The 23,862-nt window shown below is 45.1% G+C and overlaps 1 protein-coding gene and 1 long non-coding RNA gene across 4 annotated transcripts in view; one reads left to right on the top strand and one right to left on the bottom strand.

Annotated features, from left to right (window-relative positions):
• Positions 1-14,932, top strand: part of LOC129167252 (protein FAM200C-like) — a 31,015-nt gene extending 16,083 nt beyond the window's left edge. For 2 of the 3 annotated variants that reach the window (XM_070553401.1, XM_070553400.1), the window contains one exon: positions 6,721-14,932. In XM_070553401.1, coding sequence (XP_070409502.1) covers positions 12,341-13,462 — 1,122 coding nt within the window. In that variant the 5' untranslated portion in view covers positions 6,721-12,340 and the 3' untranslated portion in view covers positions 13,463-14,932. The remainder of the gene's footprint in view (positions 1-6,720) is intronic. The other variant, XM_070553402.1, reaches the window with a different exon arrangement.
• Positions 14,933-19,869: 4,937 nt separating this feature from the next.
• On the bottom strand, positions 19,870-23,562 carry LOC139070690 (uncharacterized). The gene is made up of 3 exons (XR_011521172.1): positions 23,460-23,562; positions 20,618-20,691; positions 19,870-20,285 (listed from the first exon to the last, which is right to left on the bottom strand). It is a non-coding gene; the product is annotated as an uncharacterized lncRNA (long non-coding RNA).
• Between the last annotated feature and the right edge of the window lie 300 nt (positions 23,563-23,862).

The following is a 23,862-nucleotide window of genomic DNA, read 5'->3' as shown; positions in this document are numbered from 1 at the left end:
AGAAACTGGTGTCTGCACATAGTGGATGACACTGACCAGGGTTTTCAGTTAACACGCATGCACACGTGCATTCATGCACACACTAGTTGAATACCCTTAGAAATTGGCCGACATGCTCTGATTAGAAAATGTTGCCTTCCATCTTCACAAATCATACATCACCATACATACGGGGCTATATCCAGGTATCCGGACGTATACAGTCAGGGTGAAAACAACCTCACCTTCAGTTGCTGTAATGAAGAATGTAAAGGAGTTTTGAAAGGTCTCCATTTCAGCTCCTGCCCAGTAGTTTTATATAATCTTACTTTTTGCCGCTCTGCCCTTATGTGAGTTATATTATGACATTAGCTCATAACCAAATTTCTTTTTTCCCTTCTTCAATTCAGTAGTTTCAAAAATAGACAATGAACAAATTTAAATTAGACTAGATAAAATGCATTTCACACAGAAATGCTGTTGGAATGCTGATTACTGAAAATGATAGCTGTAGCTGCTTATGAACTGAAGTGAAGCTGGAACTGAGTTTATTTACCAAGTTAGGTATTCTGAGTAGCTGAAAGCTGAAAAATCATAGTTAGAATAAAACATTTAATTGAGTGTGTACTGTGTAACTTTTAATAAATTCTCTGAATACTCTGCAAAAGTAGCCAAAGCTAGAGCTGCATTTGCCAACGAGAGGAGGCAGGATGTGAGGTCCAGCCTGCTCTTTCCGGCAAGGCTTCGTGTCACCATGATGAAGAGAATAAAATATTCCCCGACGCAGAAGCTGCCATGGCTTACGTCACATGTGTCAGACACAAGGCCTGCGGGCCAGATGCGGCCCGCGGAGCATTTTTATGTGGCCCGCAATATAAATATCAAAAATATGTTAAAACTGACCCGCTGGCCTATTTTACCGCAAAGACTACAACTCCCATGATGCTTTGCGGCGTTAGCGTGGAGCCGAAGCGCCCCCTCATTTGTGTTTTTTCCAGCGTCTGCTGCCGGTGTGTGAAGCTCCGCGGTCTCGGACAAACTACACTCCTCTCACTCAGCGCCGAGCTCACTCAGCTATTTTCTGACGCTGAAGCCCAGAAACGGAGATTCTAGCCGCTCAGTAACGTGTTCACGGCTGAAAGAGAAAGTTTTCTAACTAACGTCCAGACAGAGCTGATATAACTCCAGCGAGCAGCGACACGCTCAAACCAGCATGACTCTGCGGCTGCTGTAGTTGTTATTTTTCCTCCCCGACACACAACAACGTGGTCAAGCTGCTCAGACATGTTCATCAGCACAAACCTATGTGAGCTCCTGTTGTCATCTAATGTTGTCATTATTATGATGAAGATGAACAAAACAACAGGAGTCTCCTCCTCAGCTCAGATCAACCCCATGATGCAGGTATCTGGCTGGAACAGGTGAGCATCACAGTAAACCAGTGGAGCAAACTGAGCTTTAAATATGTTGGTTTCACTTCACAGCTGCTCTCCCCCCAGGAGGGCAGCTTTGCTCTGTGAAAAAAAAACACCTCAAACAGGTAATCAACAGACAACACAACATCACAATAGGAAGGCAGGGGGGGGGGGGGGGGGCTGGGATCCTGTCTCCCCCAGCGAGAGCAGCCATGTACGGCGCTCAACCACTGTAGACCACAGGCGGGAGGGAGATCTTGGGAGGAACGCAGAGCACATTGACCCTGCAGGTTGATGACCTCGCTAGGCAGAAGTCCACAATCTGAAGGCGGGGGGGAAGGTCGGGTTTGTCACAGCATCTGTCTGCTTTCCTTCCTTCATGGGGGTTGTTGTTGTTGGCATCTTGAAGGCTGCATGGCGTCAGATTTGAATAACAAGACTGTGTTTGGGTCAGGCAGAGATCATTTTCCTCTCTGCTTCAGTCTGTAACTGGTCATTCCAGTCCTTCAGTGAAGCCAATTCAGGTTTTCAACATCTCCACACCGTCCGGTGACCCTCTCTGAGATGACATCCATTTTGCGCACTAACACCGGTAACGCAGCTAGGACATTGTCCAGCTTACGAGTCACCTCGAGTAACGTCCCAGACTGTGAGGTCTCCGCCCGGGCGGTGCTTCCCGTGGGTGCGGGTCGCCCTCCAATCGCTCCCGTCTTCCCAAATTTCCAGAAAACCAGATATCCTCCCACTCCAATCAGAGGAAATCCAGTGATCATCAGGCTGAATATCCACACGTCTTCGACGTCCTCAGTGGACAGCTGAGAGAGACAAACGATCCTCCACACCTTCCAGGAATCGAGCGCATATCCCGCTGCGTGTGTCCCTTGCGGGCAAGTGGGAGCCCCTCCTCCGTTCTCATGGTAGAAAAAATCTTATCAATCATGTTGAATGACCAATTAATTAAATCCATTTCTGAAAAATAGGGATTTCCTGAAGAAACGAAGAGAAGCGCTCTGTAGGCAGACGGGACAAAGAGCCTTGGGAAAAAAAGATAAGGGAGCAAAAGCAGAAGCGCCTGTACTCTGCGAGTGCCGGAAGAAGAAAAAGAAAAGATGATCCATTTGTATCTTATGATCAGTGTTTGATTTAACAAGTTAATCATTATCTACACTCATACCCAATGTTCATTAGATGCTAATTCAGGTTAAGGTCATCTCACCTAAGGTTTATGGATTATTTATCCACAGAACTAGAACAGCTTGTACCTGGAAGGTGTGGTTTCTGAGGGGTGTTTGGTAAAGCCTACGAACATGTCAAATTCTGATTCGCAGAAATGATAAACTCTAGATTATTAAAACTAGAGAGTGACTTCCCGAGTTATTCAGTTTCGAGCGGACATCTGAAGTGGCTAATTCGGACCCAGCGTCCTTGAGACACCTCCCTCTTGGACACACAGTCACACCTGTTGGCACACTGCCAGCTGACACAGCTGTACGGCTCCTTAAGAACACATTCGTCTTAGACGCAACAAACCTTCCTGCCTGTTGTGACCTGGAGACATCTCTAGACCGGACTAGTCGCACCGCGGTTATTCTACGGACTTCGGTGCCTTGAGGTCCACATGACTACCTGACATTCGGGATGTGACCGGGGGTCTCCGATCAGCGTTTGTAGACACGACAGATGGCGTCTGATGCTGTTTTATTAATAATCAACTGTCTAGTTTATAGCAGGCAACAAATTATTTTACGCCCAGAACTCACAATCTCTTACATATACAAAGGTTCTGACACACACCTACTTTACACCACACCACCTACAACTCACCGCCTATACACGCCATCACTTATCATTATTCATAGCTTGTCATGTATTATAATTAGTTTAGAAAAGAATAAAACTCCTGTTAACTACATACTGGACTCTGCCTGAGTTAATACGAAGTGTGTTTATGGTCCCTGAACAAGCGAAGAATACTAAACTCTTCTGGTTAAACATTCAAAGATCAATCAGGTTGATTCTTCATATTTATATGGAATCATCACATCTTATTGGTCATAATTAAATATGCAGTCGTTACGCTATAAAGTGTGACGCTACACTAATCAGCTAGAAAGTGTATTTCTGAACAAAACAAACGTGCTGTACGAACCCCTCTTCACTGTTGTTCTGTGGGTGTGAGCGCTGCATCGGTGCGGCAGGTTGCTTCAGTCTTGAACGGTGTCCTCTGAGCCAAGCGTCCTGCTCCACTCCTGTTAACTCAAGCGTTTTGTTATTGATTCTGTATTGCAGGTTTGATGAATGTGGACACAATAAAGAGAAATGATCTTGTGTATACACATGTTGTGTAGTCCTCATCACCTCTGTCCTTCATGGTTTTGACTTCCTCTGGAGAGGACTCGTTTCTTTGTTAGGTGGCCGTGTGACATCAGGCGGTTCTTTGCTGAATAAAGAAAATAAAGGTTTTAGTCTGACATCAGAGACTTTTCATAAAAACTTGAAAACCTGCAGAGTTTTGAATATGGCTGTGCTCGTCATTAATGCTCATCAATGGTCTCATCAGAGAAACTAGAGTCATGCATAGGCAAATGACTGCATAAGTACATTTAACCATAGACATCTTATTAAATGTGCTGATGAACTTGTTTGATTGAGTCAGCTCAGGGTTTGGACGAAGAAACCCAACATGGCCCTGTAATAGATTATTTTGTTAAATGGTGTGAGGATAGACTTCAGGAGTACCCATGACCTATTACAAGTGTGCAACAAAACATTTTTAAATTAACATTTCTGGTTAAAACGAGTCACTCTGAGTTTTTTCATGCAGGCAGAACATAAAATAGTCTCCTACGCCTAGCTCTCCTGCTGTAGCTTCTGATAGAAAATGGAAACTCTAGGATTGGAAAAGCCTGACAGATCTATGTCACTTAACATTCCTGGACTCACCCATCTTGACTCACGATGGGGAAGGCTGTTGGTTTAGTCCAGGAAACAGCAGAGTAAAGGGCTCGACACACGGGAGGCGACCCGCGGCAGCGGCCAGCGGCAAACCCGTCTACGCGTTCTGTTCCATGGCGAAATCGAAACTTCCGTTGTTTTGATTGGCTGTGTCAGGTTGGAGGGAATTAAGGTTATTTAAGCGGTTCAGAGTTAATAAAGCGGTAGATATGATGTTTCACAAGGTGCTGCTAGAGTTATGTGAAATCTTACTTCTGATTTTACTATAAAACATAATAATAATCAACTTCTCCATGTTTGCTCGGAGATGTACAATTCAGTTCAATTCAAAAAGACTTTATTAATCCCAGAGGGAAACTGATTGCTGTAGTAGCTCAGAATAATAATAATAATCAAGTCATCAAAGAGTTGTTGTATATTACAACGGCTGTTGGCAGGAAGGATCTCCAGTAGCGGTCAGTGTTGCAGCCAGACTGAAGAAGCCTCTGACTGAAGACACTCTTCCGTTGTCAGACAGTCTTGTGAAGAGAACGCTCAGGGTTGTCCATCATGTTCTTGATTCTCTGGAGAATCCTTCTCTGCATCATCTCCTCCAGCGGTTCCACAGTCGTCCCCAGAACAGAACCAGCCTTTTTTATAACTTTTAAACTTCCTGTCCGCTCATTGGTCAGTGAATGAAACCTCCGTTGATCGGTCCTCGTCCGAGCGACAGCGATGAAAAGTTGAAAATATTTCAACTTTCTGGGATCGCGTCGCTGGGTTGCCTGTGCACGACACGTGCACAAGCGCAAAATTTCACACGCACGTTTTTCGCGTTTCGCATTGTAGGAGGAAGACCCGCGATTATCGCTTTGTCGCGCACGTCTCATTGAAAATGAATGGAGGAGAGGCGATGTCTCAGTCTTACTCTCAGTTAGTAGAAGCTAACTGTTAGTATTAGCAACTCTACCACCCAGCAGAACTCCTCCAGGTTTGTGTTCTTTGTGGAGATAAAACATTAATGTTGCAGAGCAAACAGAGTCAGTGGTAGAGTCGTGTTCCTGTTAGCCAATCAGAGGAGAGATGTTCAAATATCAGGAAATAAGACTCCAAATCCTGTCATCTATTAAAATCAATTCAAGTTTATTTATAAAGCGCTAAATAATGACAAGAGTCGTCTCAAGGACCTTCACACAGTAAACATCCCAATACAGGTCAGGTCCTTAAAGAGCAAGTCACCCCCTACCAGAGTCTTAACTCCACTCCCACTTCATGCTTGAAAAATGCAACAAATGCTGTTGCCTGGCAGACCGAGAAGGCGGAGCTGCTAACAAATACACACACACACAGGCTCACGACAGCATTGTGACATCATAATGTACCAGTTTACATCCTAGCATACCTCTTAGCCAATAGCGGTGGCAGATTTAAATTAAAATGCAGAGTTTTTACCTGACAACGGCACAACACTGCCAGTTTAAGCAGAATATTTAAATTTTAACTAAGATGCACTGAAGTGCCAGATTATTGACGACACATGTCTGCAGCACGATTAGACACTCGTTTATTTAGTTTATCAGCAAAAAAAGTTTATTTGGGGGTGACTTGCTCTTTAAGCCAATCATTAAAGGTTTCCTATATAAGGAACCCAGCAGGTTGCATCAAGTCACTGACTAGTGTCAGAGTCTTTACAGGCATCCTCATAATAAGCAAGCATGCAGTGACAGTGGAGAGGAAAACTCCCCTTTAACAGGAAGAAACCTCCAGAGAATCCTGGCTCAGTATAAGCAGCCATCCTCCACGACTCACTGGGGATCACACACACACACACACACACACACACACACACACACACACACACACACACACACACACACATACACACACACACACACGCGCACACACACACACACACGCACGCACGCATACACACACACACACACACACACACACACACACACACGCACGCACGCACGCACGCACGCACGCACGCACGCACACACACGCACGCACGCACGCACGCACGCACGCACGCACGCACGCACACACACACACACACACACACACACACAGAGTAATCTTGAACAGCACGATCAGAGGCCAGCTTGCTGAGGCAGCTTTTTTGGCCTTCAGCTGTTTTCAGATATAAAGCAAATGTGTTGCTGAGCTCATGGGATCTTGTTGATGTTCTGTCTGCTCCTTCACAGCTACTGTGGGGTTGTTGGCTCCTGTGAGCTGTTGCTTGGAGAGAGTCAGGGTGCACAGTAGTTTTATCCAGAGCAGCTGTAAAAATGAAGAGCAGTTGAACTTGCATGCTATAACAGCAAGCACGATGAATTCAAGGGACCTTTAAGTCAGAACATTAAGATTCATGTCTGTGCTTGTGCTGCAGCCTGAAGAGGACGGGGCACATCTTGCAGCTGCTGAGGAAGCAAGCATCTGTGCTGCCAACGTGTCCTTGAGCAGGCTCCTCCCAAAGACAGATGCTCCTGACCTCTGAAAACAAAACAAAACAATATAAATCTGAGATTCTGCCTCATTTGTAACCCAGAAGGGATCCCTAAAAGGAAATCAGCTGCCTTCATCCCCTGACCCAGACTCTCCATCACCACTTCATTTTGTTAAATGGATTGGTTCCTGTCAACTCGCTGCATGAGCAGGAGAGTGTTGGCCCTCTCTCCGGGCAGAGCGGGCACCAAGAGCTCAGCTGTCACAGGATGTGGGAAACCCTCTTCCCTCTTCCGGCTCGTGGAGAGTACAGACGCTTTTTTTCTCCTCTCCCTCCTTATCCCAAGGCTCTTTGTCCTGTCTGTGCACGGCCCTTTCTGCATTTTTTCTGGAAACTGGAAATTATTAAAAATGGACCTGGTCAGTTGGTCTCTCAACACATTGACAAGATTTTTTCAACGATGAGAACGGGAGAAGGGGCTCCCGGTTGCCCCTCTGGGACAGAGCCAGCTGGGTATATCATGGACTCCTGGAAACAGTGGAACCTGATCTGCCTCTCTCAGCTGTCTGTAGAGGATTCTGAAGATGTCTGGATATTCGTGGTGTTGGTGTCAAGATTCCTGCTATTTGGCCTGAGCGGTTACCTGGCTTACTGGAAAATTAACGAGCTTTCGAGGAATATTGGCTCAATCCCAGAGCTCAGGGATGGATTACATGGTTCTGTGAACGCACAAACTCATATCATTGTTGAGATGAGTCGTAAGCTTGGAACTTTGGCTGAGATTCAGGCTCTGGCACAGAAGGTGGATTCCATCAAGGAGCGAGTGGACGGATCAGCACGGATCGATTGGGATAGATTAATTACGCCATTATTGGTTCTAGAGGGGTTGAAGACCAACAGAACTCTAAGGCAGAGAGGAAATTATCTCTGTCTGGCCCCAAAACAATTCTTATCTGAATCTGGTGCCCTTGAGTTTGTGAGGCTGAAGTGTAAACTCCCCCCTCAGAAGAAATTTATAATGCTGCCGTCGCTATGGTAACTCTTCTCCCTGTCCCAGCCTGGGCGGGACTGTGACCAGTGAAGGCCGTGGAACCGTATCTTGGAGTCAATGTACCCATTACCTCCCTCCCCTGTCCAAATGGAGGTGATGAGCACTGCCCCATGCGGCTGCACGCTCTGAAGTGAGGAAAGTCCCAACCCCACCTCCCCACCTAGCGCACACTTATGTTGTGTAATGTCTGAAGTCTGTGTGCATTTCTGTTTGAGATGTTTTTGCAGAGCAAAGCTGCCCTCTCTGTTGAGGGTAACTCTGAAGGGCCTTTTTTCCCCTCCCCCTGACTCTATCCTCATATAACCCCTCTTGATCTGTTACGGTAGCGCAACTCTGGTTTTGAATGACCACAGTTACCAATTCTTGTCATGTATGTATGATCTCTGAATTGTGTGCACTGAAACTCTAATTTCACTCTTGGATTAATAAAGTATCTTTGAATTTGAATTGAATTTGAAACCACAAGCCTCCCTGTGGGGCGAGCAGAAGCTCAGCCAGCAGGTGGGCTGTTGACAGTGTACCCAGTGTTTGTGCTGATGTATCAGGAATCAAGGAAGCAGTTTAGTTTCTTTCCCAAATGAAGTTTCACTTGTGGTGTGCACAGTGCGAGCGGAACCAGTGAGGCAGATCCATCTGTAGGAACAGTAAACAAGTCCTGTGAGGCTGGGGCTCACATAAGCACAGATTGATCTTAGTTTAAACTTCTGGGCTGAAAGGTGGCGCACAGTCCTTCATCCAGTCTGACCTTAAAGACCAGGGTCACCGAAAAACCACGTTTTAATGATTGTTTATGATTCTAACGGGTCACACTGAGTGTTTCATGCAGGCTAAACAAGAAAATAGTCTCCTACACCTATCTCCTGCAGTAGCTTCTGATAGAAAACAGACTCTAGGTGAAACTCTAGGATAGAAAATCCTGACAGATCTACATCACACTGTCACTAACATTCATGGACTCACCCATCTGGACTCACCACGGGGAAGGCTGTTGTTGGTTTAGCGTCCAGGAAACAGCAGAGAACATCTTAGCTAGCAGAAGCTAACTGTTAGCATTAGCAACTCCACCACACAGCAGAACTCCTCCAGGTTTGTGTTATTGGTGGAGAAAAAACATCAACGTTGCAGAGAAAATGGAATGGCGTTGTCATTAGCCAATCAGAGGAGAGATGTTCACACATCAGAAAAATGGTTTGGTCATCTGAAGCTCAACCCTGCTCCAGCTCACCTCTACTCTTGAAACAGGAGCGCCGGAGCCTTTGTCCACCCCGCGGAAGTGTAGACCACACCAGGTCATTTCCACTTGTGGTTTTAGGTCAGGCTGTTTGTTGTGCCACTAACCATTCAGCGTAAAATTAATCCAGATTGCCTGTAATCCTAAACCTCAGGTTAACCCCTTTGTCAGTAGAAATTCGAGGGGAAATCCAGTGAACCTGAAGGCTGAGGTCATGTGATAAACAAACAGCAGCTAGAAGTTCTGGGCCTTCTTAAACTCTTGTCCTGGGTTTAGAAAACATGACATCAGTGGCACACTCCCCCACGTCTGAGGCGGTGTTGGACCAGAACATTTTAAACCCAGTTTGACATGATGATGATCTGAAAACTGGGATTATTTATGAAGCTTGTTATGATAATTTATAGATCTAAAAATCATGATAACAGTGTCCCCGTGTTCCTCAGTCTCATTCCTGTGTGGCTGTTGTGAGTTTAGTCGATAGGTCTCTTTATTTTAGTATCAGTCCTCTCGGTTCCCCAGCCTCGCTACTCATTGTTTGGGTCTTACCTTCCTTTAGTTGTCAGCTTGTGTCCAGCATCAGTTCAGTGTTTTCTCCCAGCGGCTCTTCTCTCAGTCTTCCAGTTCAGTAGCCTACAGATCTAGAGCGACCGTAGCAACAGCAAAATGTTTTGCTCTGCAGGTCATGATGAGAATCAGAAAACGAAAGCTTCATGGCGGTGAAACCCGGAGGGCACGTGAGTGTGGATTTGGCGTGAGAAAACAGGTATGAGAAACAGACAACGTAGATGTGAAGGGAGGACGCTGAAAGATTCCCTGCCAAATGCCGTTGAATGTGCTCACTCCCAAGGCCCAAAGTGTGTTTGTGTGGAACGTCGTTGGTGGAAGTGTTTAAGGTGCAAATAAAATTGGGGGGCAGGTTGCCACAGGAATGCAGAAATGGGGTCCACCCCCCAAGGTTCTATGTGCAGGTTTATGTGATGATGTGAGGGAGCAGGAGGAGAGAAATGTGTGGAGATGGGGAGCAATGGCTGGTTGGCCTAAGCCCTCCAGGGAGCCAGCTCCCTCACGGGCTCCAATAGGCACCTCTGTTGCCAAAAAAAGAAAAAAAAAAGTACCTGCAATTTGCTCTGTGATGTCGCCGCAAAGGCAGGATGTACAGTACCATATATGGACAGTGCAGAGCAACGCCGCGCTGCTCCTCTTCCCTTCATATTCAGTCAAGTGTAGACATTAACGAAATCGGGAGAACGGAAAACGTCAAAGTGACTTTCACATGTGAGCTGCTCAGTTGACTGCCAAACTCCATACATAAACGTGTTTGTTTTACCAACATTAGACCAACCCAGCAAACATTGGTCTGACGGCAAGGCTGTGAAAGACGTGGAATTCACGGCCAGAAAAGGCATCGTTTCTACTTTCGTTTTGGAACTAGTCGTCTTTAAAAATATAGTAATTATTGGTCGTTGTCACGATGAAGGGATGGTTTGGACCCAAAAAATGCAGTAACCCAGGATGACACGAAGGCAGGAGCTGATATAAGTAAAAATCCTTTATTTGGAGGAAGAACAAAAATAAATCCAAATGGCAGGGAGCCAAAGTCCAAAAATCCAGGGAGTCAAAAAACACAAGAGGAACAAGCAGACTGACAGAACAAATAACGCTGAGAAACAACAATGAACCGACACCAGACACAGACAAGACAGGGCTTATATACACAGGGAGAAGTGGTTAGGGAAAATGGCGGCAGGTGTGTGAAGTGAGAGCTGGAGGGAAGTCAGGTGAACCTAATGATCGACATGGGCATACGGAAACAGAGGAGGGCCAAATAAACCTAAAAAACTCTAAAACACAAAACTAAACCTAAAGGCTGCGGGAAGGACTAACACACACACACACACACCATCACACACACAAATGCACTAATATGAACAGGAATGGGGACTGGACAAGCACACACACACACACGCGCGCACGCACACACACACACACACACACACACACACACACACACACACACACACACACACACATGTCGAGCTGGGGACTACAAGGACACTGAATGTAAATGAGACCTGGAGGGGCTGGGGATGAATGAGATGACGCAGGACCTGGGAGGAATAGACTTAAAGGACTACCAACATAAGACACATAATGGACGCAGACAAAGGACACATGAGGGCGCTATGAGACACAAAAGGGGAATCTAAAGAGGGATGGAGGACATAAGGAGACACATGGGGAAGACACAGACGCAGACCATGACAGTCATATTTTAAAATATCAAAGTTTCATCAGCCTGACGCCGTTTCAGCTGTCATCCAAATGTTTGCTGGGTTTTAATACCTTTTATGGTGATAGAAACGTTTTCAGCTGACAAAAGGTGTCAAAGAGATCGCTCAACTAGTAAGACACCCACTTACATGATGTAGGACTGGGGTTTGAATCCAGGCTGGGACATATAAGGTGGCATTTGGATTTTTGTTACAGTAATGATATATTTATACAGTAACAAGATGCCCAAATTTTAATGATTAAACGTCCAAATGAGACATTTGAGAAAGGCGTTGAGTTCACAGCCAGAAAAGACGTCGGTTCAACTTTCACTTTGGAACTATTTTTCAGCCATGGCGGGACGTGTCATTTGGAGTCGTAGTATGTCCAAGGAGCAGTGGTTCTTAACCTGGGTTCGATCAAACCCTAGGGGTTCGGTGGAGCCTCCGCCGCAGAGGTCCACCCCTCAGTCTAGTCTGCAGTTAGTGGGCACAGTCATTGAAAGCGTCCTGCTCTGAGATTTCCTACCGGTCTGCTTTGAGGTCGCTGGTTTATGCAGCAGAGTGCGACCTCCCTATCAGACTGCTCCGAGAGGGCTGTATATGTGTCTGAGTGAGACTCCCTACCGGTCCGCTTTGGGAGCGCTGGATAAGCAGCAGAGTGAGACCTTCTCAGTCAGAACCACACACCGGGACCAGCGGTGTGCGTCAGTGATGTTGGGTTAGTGTTAGTGACGCCGACCCCACGTCCACCTCCAACCACCACAACATGTGACTGTTGGTGTGTCGTGTGATTTCTTACGGAATATTTTAATCCATGCTAACTATGTCGGGCAAAAAAAGAAAGTGGTTGGACGAATATGTAAAACATGGATTTACACGTATCACGGAACGTGACGGGAGTCAGCGTCCCATCTGCAATGCCAAGCTGAGCAACTCTAGTCTCGCACCTGCAAAACTGAAGGAACACTTCTTGAAGCTGCATGGAGATGGGTACACAAGAACACAATGCTTGCTGAATTCAAGGTGAAGAGAGCCAGATTGGACGAAAAGGCCACTCTGCCTGCTCTTGGATTTGTACCCATCAACAAACCGATCCTCACAGCATCGTACGAAGTTGCTTATCTGATCGCAAAGCAGGGCAAACCGCACACCATTGGCGAAACACTCGTAAAACCAGCTGCGTTAAAGATGGCGAATCTGATACTCGGAACAGCGGCTGAAGGTAAATTATCCCAAATTCCTCTTTCAAATGACACCATCAGCGACAGACTAGAGTGCATGAGTAAAGACATCGTGGCTCAAGTAGTCGCGGATCTGATTTCAAGCCCGGCAAAATTCAGCCTTCAACTCGACGAGACCCCCGACGTTTCCAGTCTAAGCCAGCTTGCCGTTTTTGTGCGCTCTGTGAAAGACGACATGATAAAAGAAGAGTTTTTATTTTATAAGCCTCTTACAACAACAACTAAGGCAGCCGATGTGAAGAAGCTTGTGGATGACTTCTTCAGAGACAACAACCTTTCATGGGATATGGTTTCTGCAGTTTGTACGGACGGAGCTCCAGTGATGCTGGGAAGAAAGTCTGGTTTTGGCGCGCTAGTAAAAGCCGACGCACCGCACATCATTGTTACACATTGCATTCTGCACAGGCATGCGTTGGCAACAAAAACCTTGCCGCCCAAAATGGCAGAAGTATTAAAAATTGTAGTGGAATGTGTGAACTATGTGCGCAATAGTGCTCTGAGGCACCGCATCTTCAGTGAGCTGTGTAAAGAAATGGGCTCTGAATTCGAGGTACTTCTTTACCATTCGAATGTTCGGTGGTTATCCCGGGGACAGGCGCCGAATCGTGTTTTTGCCATGCGTGTGGAATTAGCCCAGTCTTTGCAAGAGCACCAACATTGTCATGCAGATTGCTTCAAAGATTCTGAGTTCATTCTCATTTTAGCATACATGGCTGATATATTCGCAGCTCTCAATCATCTTAATCAGCAGATGCAGGGTGGTGGAGTTAACATAATGGAAGCAGAAGAAAACCTGAAGGCTTTTCAAAAAAAGTTACCGTTATGGAAACGACGAGCAGAGAGCAACAACTTCGCAAACTTCCCCCTTCTGGACGACTGTAAGTAAGATCGAAGATGTGTGTGGACTTGGAGACATATCTGTACCCATGGAACTGAAGCAAACAATTGCCACGCACTTAGATGAGCTTGTGAAGTCTCTCGATGGATACTTCCCAACAAGAGCATCATATCCAGCATGGGTGAGACAGCCGTTCACGTTTGCTATTGAGACAGCAGATGTCAATGATGAACACCTCGACGAAATCATTGAACTTCAGCAGAGCCAGGTTCAACAGCAACTCTTCAGAACAACAACGCTCTCAACGTTTTGGTGTCAACAAATGGAAAAGTATCCAGTTGTTGCTAAGAAAGCCCTGGATTTTGTTGTACCATTTGTTACAACATGTCTTTGTGAGCAATCGTTTTCGAGGATGCTGGACATAAAAACTAAGAAAAGGAACAGACTTTGCTGTGAAAATGACACGAGACTGGCACTTTCCAAGGTGAAGCCACGCATGTCTGAACTGGTCTCTCAAAGGCAACAGCAGAAGTCACACTGAGGTAAGTTGTTTTGAGTTCATGCACTGTGTTGGTTTTGGTATTTGAACAAGGTGATATTAATGCACAATTAAGTTCGTGCACCAGTAAAAAAAATCATATTTTATTTTTGGTGGGGTTCGGTGCCTCCAACAAGGTTAAGAACCACTTTTCCAGCGCTAAGTTCACATTTTCTTTACAAACTCCCCAAGTCAGCTCTCTGCTGGCGGCGGTGGCAGGAGAACAGTTAGCATGGGAAGACAGTTTGCCGCTAAATGAAATAGCCAATCGTAGCAGAGCCCTTCAACCAATCAGAGGCGAGAAAAGCAGGATCTTCCTTCATCATCCTATGATTCCAAGTGTCACGTCCGGCACAGTCGAAATATCGCGTGTGCTCTTGTGAGAAAACGTTCTTTACAAAAAAGCACTTTTAATTTATTCTTCCAATACAAATGACTTTTATGACCTAAAAAACTCTAATATGATGTAGATATCCACAGTAGCAACGGGTGATGACGTCTTTAAACATGAAAATGAAGCAATGCCTAGATGGTGCCGTCAGATAACAGAAATAATCCGGACAGCCGCTGTGTCAGTAAAGCTTTGGCTCATCTATTAGTTGTAGATGAATTCTGGGGGTGGGGATCGTTTTAGAGCTAAAAGTCATTAAGGTAGAGCAGCGTGAAGACTTGCTTCCAAAGGCTGGACCCAAGTCTGGAGCAGCTTCAGACAGCAGCTCACTTCTGCTCCGTCAGCTGGGGCCTTGTGGTGTTTCCCTTCACACAGAAACCCTTCCCTGTCTCTGTAAACATGATGAGGCGTCCTGCAGCATCTCCGCTGGGCAGATGGTGTCCGGTCCAGTCTCAACCCTCTCTAGAGCTGTCTGCTAAGCGCCTCGTTGATGTGAATGAAACCAGAAGTGTTGTGCTGCGCCCCCGTAACCAGGACCCAAAGGTCAGGGAGGGGCCACAGCCTGCACCAATGCAGGGATGGGAAACTATTATTGGTGCTATTGTGGAGGGACGATAACTCATGTGAAAGGAAGTTGTCCTGTTGTGTGTGTGTGTGTGTGTGTGTGTGTGTGTGTGTGTGTGTGTGTGTGTGTGTGTGTGTGTGTGTGTGTGTGTGTGTGTGTTGTAATGACTGTACGTTTACACTGATCTATCTATAGAGCTGAGTTGTGTTTGATTTATTGAGCTGGGGGGCTTTAAAAGTCCCATGCATCCTCACTGTGGCAGGCTGAAATACACAAAACTCTGAGCTGAGGCCAACGATGATGATGACCGATGTCCCCTCTCAGAGTCTTGTAGAGGAATACTTCATATTGTAAATGTTTATCTTTCAATAAGAAAACTAAGCTCTCAGAATCAACATGCTGATAATTCAATGGAAAAAACACAAAACCAGTTGTTTTTTCTCAACTATGTTGATTTGCCTGTACTGTAAGTGTGTGTGTGTGTGTGTGTGTGTGTGTGTGTGTGTGTTCCGATATGGCCTTGTGACCTTCCAGGATGTAAACGATGTTCCAGAGAGATGGAGTCGGGCTGTTGCTCTCTCCCCGTGTGGTGTCAGCGTCAAACTGACAACCTGTTATTGGGTTGGAACGCACGCTTTCTCCATCACACGCCAACGCTGTAAATAAAACGCTCCAAGAGCTTTGGGCCGGGAACACCATGACTTTCGGACAACTCGTGCTTTTCCCAGCGATGTTTAGGAGACGATAAACTTCACAATAAAAAACGTAGGTTTGAGGCCACCGGGTCCTGGAAAAACCAGCCTTGTGTAAAAGTCTGTCTGAGCCTCATGGTTCAGGGTAAAGTGGCCTTTTATCGTCATTCACACACTTCTATACCAACGTATTTATACATAAATATCATAAGTCAAGTGTGACGCTTCTGACTTTTCCTTTACTTTGTGTACGCAGTGAAATGATGAAAAAAGGCAGAAGTTTTATTTCTATGATCCATCCATTTTCCTTCACTATTCAGGGTTGGGACATGCTATTATAATAAAAATAATTATATAATAACAATAATGATTATTATTATTTTTCAATAAAATATTATTATTATTGCGGTATTATTATTATTATTATTATATTATTGTAATAATAATTGTATAACTGTAATAATAATTGTAATTATAATAATATTATTGTTTCAATAATAATAACATTATTATTATTATGCTATAGGATTATTGTTATGTCATTATCACTGTAATAATAATATAATATAATAAATTATTCTATTAAAATAATATTTTTACAATATTATTATTATGTTATAATTATTGTTAAATTATTATAATTATAGTATTATGATGCTTATTTTATTATTATAAATATTATATTATTATTATTATTATTATTGTTGTTGTTACATCATTAACCCTTATAATGGTCACTACAGTGGACAGGTACTCAAAATTGTTATTTATTTGTTTTTACTACTAAGCACAGCTGTTGAAGACTTTATTGCATGTGAGCCCCTCCATTTGGACTTCAGTAAGTCAAGCCGACACATTCATGCTCAGAATGCACGCTGTCCACCAAGGTGGACATGTAATAAATTATTTGTAAATTATAAAATTTAACAAAAAATATTTGTTGAAATTTGTTTCATTCACACCTAAAGACAAAATAATTTTTTTTAAAAAGTCACGGTTGAAGATTTCATAATTCTTGCATCAAAGGGTTAATAATATTATTATTATTACTCCTGATGAAAGGGACTAGATGTAAAAGGCAGAAAACAGTCAAAGTAAATGAAACAACCAGTTCGACCAGAAAGAGTCGCTTGGGAGCCAGAATGATGTCAGACACAAGAAAGGCTGCAGCCGAGCACCGGTTTGGTGAAAGGAGAGTTCATCAAATACAACAGAAGGTGAACATAAACATTTGACCTTGAATGAATAAAATAAACGGTGAAATTTATGCTGTTTGATTTGACTCGTCTGGCTGCACAGAAGGTGAGCCGGTAGCTTCCCCAGCCCCTCTGAGACCCTGCCAACACCACCATGCTGAGGCTGCTGGTCTGATCTCCAGACAGACGTTCTTTCTGATTGCATAAGTCTCTGTGGGAAAGTTCCCCTCAAATATTTCACTGACAACAAGCCCGTGGTGGAAGAATGAGGAGCTCCAGCCGCTCCCACAGACCCTCCAACGGGCTTCTGAAAGCTGGCAGCGCTTTAGTGCTCCTTTTATGACTTATTGATCACTTCAGCTGAAACTTGTGCCGTTTAACGTTTTTAGCTCAGGAAACATGACCAAATGTTACAATAGTACATAAAAAGATCATGAATAAATGACTAAAACATGGTTATTTTAATGATGACAGTTAATTCCCACGTTTGTCCTGCTTTTACAGTTCTGTGTTGGAGGCTGAATCCGGAGGAGATGGACCGGCAGGAGCGCTTACCCGCATCCTCTTCTCACACCAAACAAGTTTCTATGAGCAAAACCTTTTCAAAGTCATCTTTTGTCTTTACTGCTTCTGAATTACAGCCATAAATCGTAGAAGCACAAAGTAAACCTTCACAGAGTTATAACGTGGGTTTTATAGGAGACGGGAAGGGAATGGGCGAGCCAGAAATCCAGAAGAACGGACCTGGAGCTGCAACCACCTAGGTGTGTCCTCCTTCTGAATGACATCTGTACAGACCATGGGGCAAAAAGTATTTCATTGTTCATGTTGTCCCACCTGAATAGATGAGAGAGGTTTTCTTCACCTATGAGAGACAAAATGAAGATAAAATCCAGAAAATCACATGGTCTGATTCTTAACCCTTGTATTGTGTTAGAAAGCTGTTTGCACCTGTGGTGCTGGCGGGTCCATTTATGGGCCATTCCCATCTGTACCGGGTCGGCCCGGGCCGGGTAGCCCCAGTCGGCCCCAGTCTGGCCCGGTTGATTCCACACATCCTTGCCTTAAGCCCATGTGGGCTGATTCTACCCACCAATCAGAGGCTTGCTCTAATGGAAGGTGTGAAATTGCTGTCAGCAGTGGGTGTGTTGGCCCTGGTCGGCCTGAAGCAGACCCCCTCGAGAAGAGGGCTGAGAATGAGCCTTGGTTGGCCCGGAAAAATACCAGGCCACCCAGATATGTAAACAACCTACGCTACCCGGCCCGGGCCGACCCGGTACACATGGGAATGGCCCATTAGACCCGTGATTTAAAAATGCTTAAAATCACCAGTTTTCTTCAAATGTTGTTTTTCAGCTAATTGCTGGTTTAGTATGGATTCAGGGTTTCCCCCAGCGCTTTATAAGCCCCGCCCCCCTCCCTGACGCTACCGTGTCCGCTGACACGAAAGGGGCAACGAAACTAGCCCTCCATCAGCTGATACTGGTGAGAAACTGTGGCAAGCCATTATGGCCAAAATACGCCACTTTCCTAACCCGTCTAGTTAAGAGATGGTGAAAAAAACGCTGTTTGATGTGTCAAGACGTCGTAAAATACGGCGAAAATTCTCCCAGAACGCCGTATTTGATGCCAGCCAGAGCCGTTTTTAACGGTCCTGTAGAACGCCAGAAAAAATGACGTTTTTTTCCAGACATTGAACGCCGTTTTTTACGTCACCCTAATCCCAGATGTGTTCCCTGTGTGGGTGGCGTAAAAAACGGCGTTTGGTACGGACATTGAACGCTGCTTTTTTCGCCGCTCTGTGACATAAAACGCCGTTTTTAACGCCACTTTGTGACAGTTTTCACGCGTTTAAAATTCAGCTTTACTCTCATTTATGCAGAGCCCCCCCCCCCCCCCCCCCATGGGTTTCTCATCCACTTAATTTAAACTCCAGTGACCCAATGAAAGAAGAGGAGGGTGAGGCAGCACTAATTCATCCCAGATTTGCCGGGATGAGTCCAGCTGGAACATCGGTGCTCTTTCTGTCCAAAACTCCCTTCTTCTGAAGCTCGTCCACTTTCAGTATTTACTACTGGTTGTTGTTGTTGTTGTTGTTGTTGTTGTTGTTTTACTATTATACTTGTCTTACAGGAGCTTCTGAAGATGTTCTGTCTTGCTTCTCCATCATCACTCTCCAGATCCTTCCCAGATCCACACACACACACACACACACACGCACGCACCTGTCTGTGTTGAGTCTAGCTGATCTCTGACAGGAAGTGATTGGTGTTGCTCCAACATCAACAAACAGGAACCAGGCCCATGAGGGCCAGGAGGAGAGGGCCAAGCTGGCCCTCAGGGTCAGGGGTCAAATTGGGAGGAGTCTGTTGACTGACAGCCTCTACTCTGTGGCTAATGGTGCCTCAGGGGTAAGTAGTTATAACTTGTGGGTTGCCAGTTCCAACCCAGGCTCTGTCCTTGGGCAAGACACTTGACCCGCCTCAACATCTGGTGGTGGTCAGAGAGACAGACAGCCTCGCTTCTGTCAGCGGACCCATGGCAGTGGTGGCTCATCGCCAGTTTGTGAAAGTATGTAACAGGTGTGTGTGTGTGTGAGTTGCTAATGCTAACGGTTAGCTTCTACTAGCTGAGACGTTCTCTGCTGTTTCCTGGACACTAAACCAACAACGGCCTTCAGCGTCGTGAGTCCAGATGGGTGAGTCCATGAATGTTAGTGACAGGGTGATGCAGATCTGTCAGGATTTTCTATCCTAGAGTTTCACCGTCTGTTTTCTATCAAAAGTTAAAGCAGGAGATAGGTGTAGGAGACTATTTTCTTGTTTAGCCTGCATGAAACACTCAGAGTGACTCAGTAGAATTGGAAACAATCATTAAACAAGGTTTTTCAGTGAACCACACCTTTAAAACCTTGGTTCCTTTAACCATTTCGTGACGTTTCTCTTTCCACAAACAAGAGCCAACGGCATCCACTCACAGTGGGCCGAACATGGTTTCGTCAGCCTCCAGTTGTCCTCCCAAGAGGTTTAAATGTGAAAAAATCCAGACAAACATCTGACGACAAACTGTCCCATTTATTGTTTCCTTTCACAGATCCCAGGTTCCTTTGCAGGAAAACAGCCCCAAAGCATGATGTTTCCACCCCCATGCCTTACAGTAGGTATGGTGGTCTTTGGATGCAGCTCAGCATTCTTTCTCCGAACACAACGAGTAGAGTTTCTACCAGAACGTTCTATTTGGTTTCATCTGACCATATGACATTCTCCCAATGATCTTCTGGATCATCCAGATGCTCTCTGGCAAACTTCAGACATGCCTGCACACGTCTGGATCGGAGTACTGATAGTAGTCTTTGTAACTTTGGTCCCAGCTCTCTGCAGGTCACTCACGGAGTTCTCCTGTGCAGTTCTGGGATTTCTGCTCACCGTTCTTCTGATCCTTTTGAGAGGGAGATCATCAGTGGTCTTGAACGGCTTCCTTCTCACCGAGCTGCACACACACACACACACACACACACACACACACACACACACACACACACACACACACACACACACACACACACACACAGTTCACATTTGTTTTTGATTGTATAGATTATGGTTAATTCAGAACAACACACCTGCGCTAACACCATATTATTTTCAGGTTTATGGTCGATGCAGGTGCATGCGCGCACACACACACACAACCAAGGCCTGGCCGCACCCCACTCAGGACCTGATCCAACCCTCGCTGTGTAAATTATTCTGCTGACAAGTAGTGGTGCACTCAGGTGTGACAGCAGGGGAAATGGGAGCACTCCAACCACACTCCATTACCTGTCAATGGGAGGCGTCGTCCAGCCGGCCCAGGAGGAGATCACCACGGAGATTTACGAGACTCGTCATCTCCTCTAGAATATTTGGGATGAAATAACAAACTTTGATCTTTTTCATCCAACTTTAGGAGAAATCACTTTCATATTTGGTATTTAGGTCTCTGGCAGAGTGGAGTGAGAGCAACAGTCTTTGTAACATTAACAACAACAACAACAACAACAATAATAGAAGAAGAAGACTGAAATTTTTACATTAGCTTCTCAAAGAAACCTATTTTTGTTTTACTGAATGGGGTGTGTCCTATCTCCTGGTGTTAGATGAACTGGTCCCATGTCCAGCTCTGCAGGGTCTTCTGGTCAGGGCACGTCTGCTTGCCTCTGTAGAACCTCAACTGTCTGTAGCCGTCCTCCACCCCTCTGTCACGGCGGGAAATGATGAGGTCTCCACGTCTCCCTCTCCGTCTCCAGATTGTCTTTGTGAACCATCAACAGTGTTGGATTTCAAAGAGCCCAGGGGCTAATGCTCCTGCTTGTAACTGTCTGAGTCAATTAGTCAACATGATGGACGTTTGGGGTCGCGGCTCCAGTTCTGCTGCAGACCAACGACCACAAACAAGTCAAAACCTCTTTTAGGGTTCAGAAGAACGTTATTGGATGATTCCTAAACCAAACCCAGTTTATTTATAAAGCACTAATAAACAACAACAACAATGTGTAAATATACAAAACAAGGATAAGAAGTGATACACATCACAATAAAGTCAAACTATTTCAGTCAAAGGCAGGAAAGAACAGGTGAGATTCAGACACCAGGAGTGTTTAGAGCTGGCCTGGGACCAATGATCTCTTCTATTGTAGTGTTTTCATCTGATGAGGTGAGGCACACACACACACACACACACACACACACACACACACACACACACACAGACACACACACACACACACAGACACACACACACACACACACACCAGGGTGTCATTAACAACAGGAGGTGAAGGTTTATGGTAAATATCTAATTCAGTAGGAACAGTGGTTAACCCTCTGGAGGCGGGCGGTAGAACTACCCACCTGGTTACTCCACACACGTGTTTCATGAGCTTTTTTAACTCAGAAGTTCCCCTGAAGGACTCAGTTGTTCGTCCCTTTATCAGAACTTACTTTGAGTCTGAGAGGGTTGATGTCACAATTTTTTTGTTTATTTCTTTCAAGTAATTTTACAGACGTTAGAATTTAAACGTGTGTGTGTGTGTGTACATGTGTGTGTGTGTGTACATGTGTGTGTGTGTGTACATGTGTGTGTGTGTGTGTGTGTGTGTGTGTGTGTGTCTGGGTCTGTGTGTGTGTAAATGTGTGTGTGTGTGTGTGTATGTGTGCGTGTACATGTGTGTGTGTACATGTGTGTGTGTGTGTGTGTGTGTGTGTGTGTGTGTCTGGGTCTGTGTGTGTGTAAATGTGTGTGTGTGTGTGTGTATGTGTGCGTGTACATGTGTGTGTGTACATGTGTGTGTGTGTGTACATGTGTGTGTGTGTGTACATGTGTGTGTGTGTGTGTGTGTGTGTGTGTCTGGGTCTGTGTGTGTGTAAATGTGTGTGTGTGTGTGTGTATGTGTGCGTGTACATGTGTGTGTGTACATGTGGGTGTACATGTGTGTGTGTACATGTGGGTGTACATGTGTGTGTATGTGCGTGTGTACATGTGTGTGTTTACTTGTGTGTGTACATGTGTGTGTGTGCGTGTGTACTTGTGTGTGTACATGTGTGTGTACATGTGTGTGTATGTGTATGTGTACTTGTGTGTGTACATGTGGGTGTGTCTGGGTCTGTGTGTGTGTAAATGTGTGTGTGTATATGTGCGTGTACATGTGTGTGTGTACATGTGTATGTGTGTGTGTGTACATATGTATGTGTGTGTATACATGTGTATGTGTGTGTGTACATGTGTGTGTGTACATGTGGCTGTACATGTGTGTGTGTGTATATGTGTGTGTGTGTGTGTGTGTGTCTGGGTCTGTGTGTACATGTGCGTACATGTGTGTGTGTGTACTTGTGTGTGTGTACATGTGTGTGTGTACATGTGTGTGTATGTGTATGTGTACTTGTGTGTGTACATGTGGGTGTGTCTGGGTCTGTGTGTGTGTAAATGTGTGTGTGTATATGTGCGTGTACATGTGTGTGTGTACATGTGTATGTGTGTGTGTGTACATATGTATGTGTGTGTATACATGTGTATGTGTGTGTGTACATGTGTGTGTGTACATGTGGCTGTACATGTGTGTGTGTGTATATGTGTGTGTGTGTGTGTGTGTCTGGGTCTGTGTGTACATGTGCGTACATGTGTGTGTGTGTACTTTTGTGTGTGTACATGTGTGTGTGTACATGTGTGTGTGTGTGTGTGTGTTTGTGCAGTAGTGTGAGAAAAACAAACACACTCTGTGATGAAGCCCCTCCATGTGAGGTCCCTGGTTAGTTCCCACGGGGCAGGGAACCCCGATGCAGGTTGGCTCAGAACCCGTTTATTTCTCATGTTTCCAGTTTATTTTATTTTATGATGTTCTTGTTCTACACTCAATCATCCTGAACACCAACATGCCAAATTAATACTGAATTATTCTATTTATTAGTATTATTTATCGTCACACCTAGATTTATTTAAAGGACCAATTAGTTTTCACACACAACTGTGATCTGATTACAGGTTGTTGTTATTTCAGGAACGTCATTTAAAAGGACGTAGCATTGTGGAGGTCACAGAAGGAATAGAGAGAGCACTTTTATCACAGCAGAACTGACCTACGTGAAAAACGCGTCGGTGAATATTTTTGTAGTTGGATTTTCTCACCAGAAAAGTAGTGATTGGTAATTTCATCCATCCTGAACCTGCTTCTCCATGCAGGGTCGTGGGGGGCTGGGGCTTTTCTCCAGGAGTCATCGGGCAAACAGGCAGGGCACCCTGGACAGACTGTCAGTCCATCACAGGGCAACACACACACACACACACACACACACACACACACACACACACACACACACACACACACACACACACACACACACACACACACACACACACACACACACACACACATTACTATGAAAAACTGCTCCATGTTAAAGGTCTTCGGCCCAGTGTGACAGACAGGTTCCAGTAGGCCTGTTCAGTGGAAAAGAAGGTCACTTAAAACCAGGTGGGCGCTCCTTTAGCAGGACCACTGCAACGTGGTTTCTTCTTCTATTGGACAAAT

This window comes from Nothobranchius furzeri, chromosome 7 (assembly GCF_043380555.1).
Source record: "Nothobranchius furzeri strain GRZ-AD chromosome 7, NfurGRZ-RIMD1, whole genome shotgun sequence".
Lineage (NCBI taxonomy): Eukaryota > Metazoa > Chordata > Actinopteri > Cyprinodontiformes > Nothobranchiidae > Nothobranchius > Nothobranchius furzeri.
This window is presented reverse-complemented; position numbering and strand designations above follow the sequence as displayed.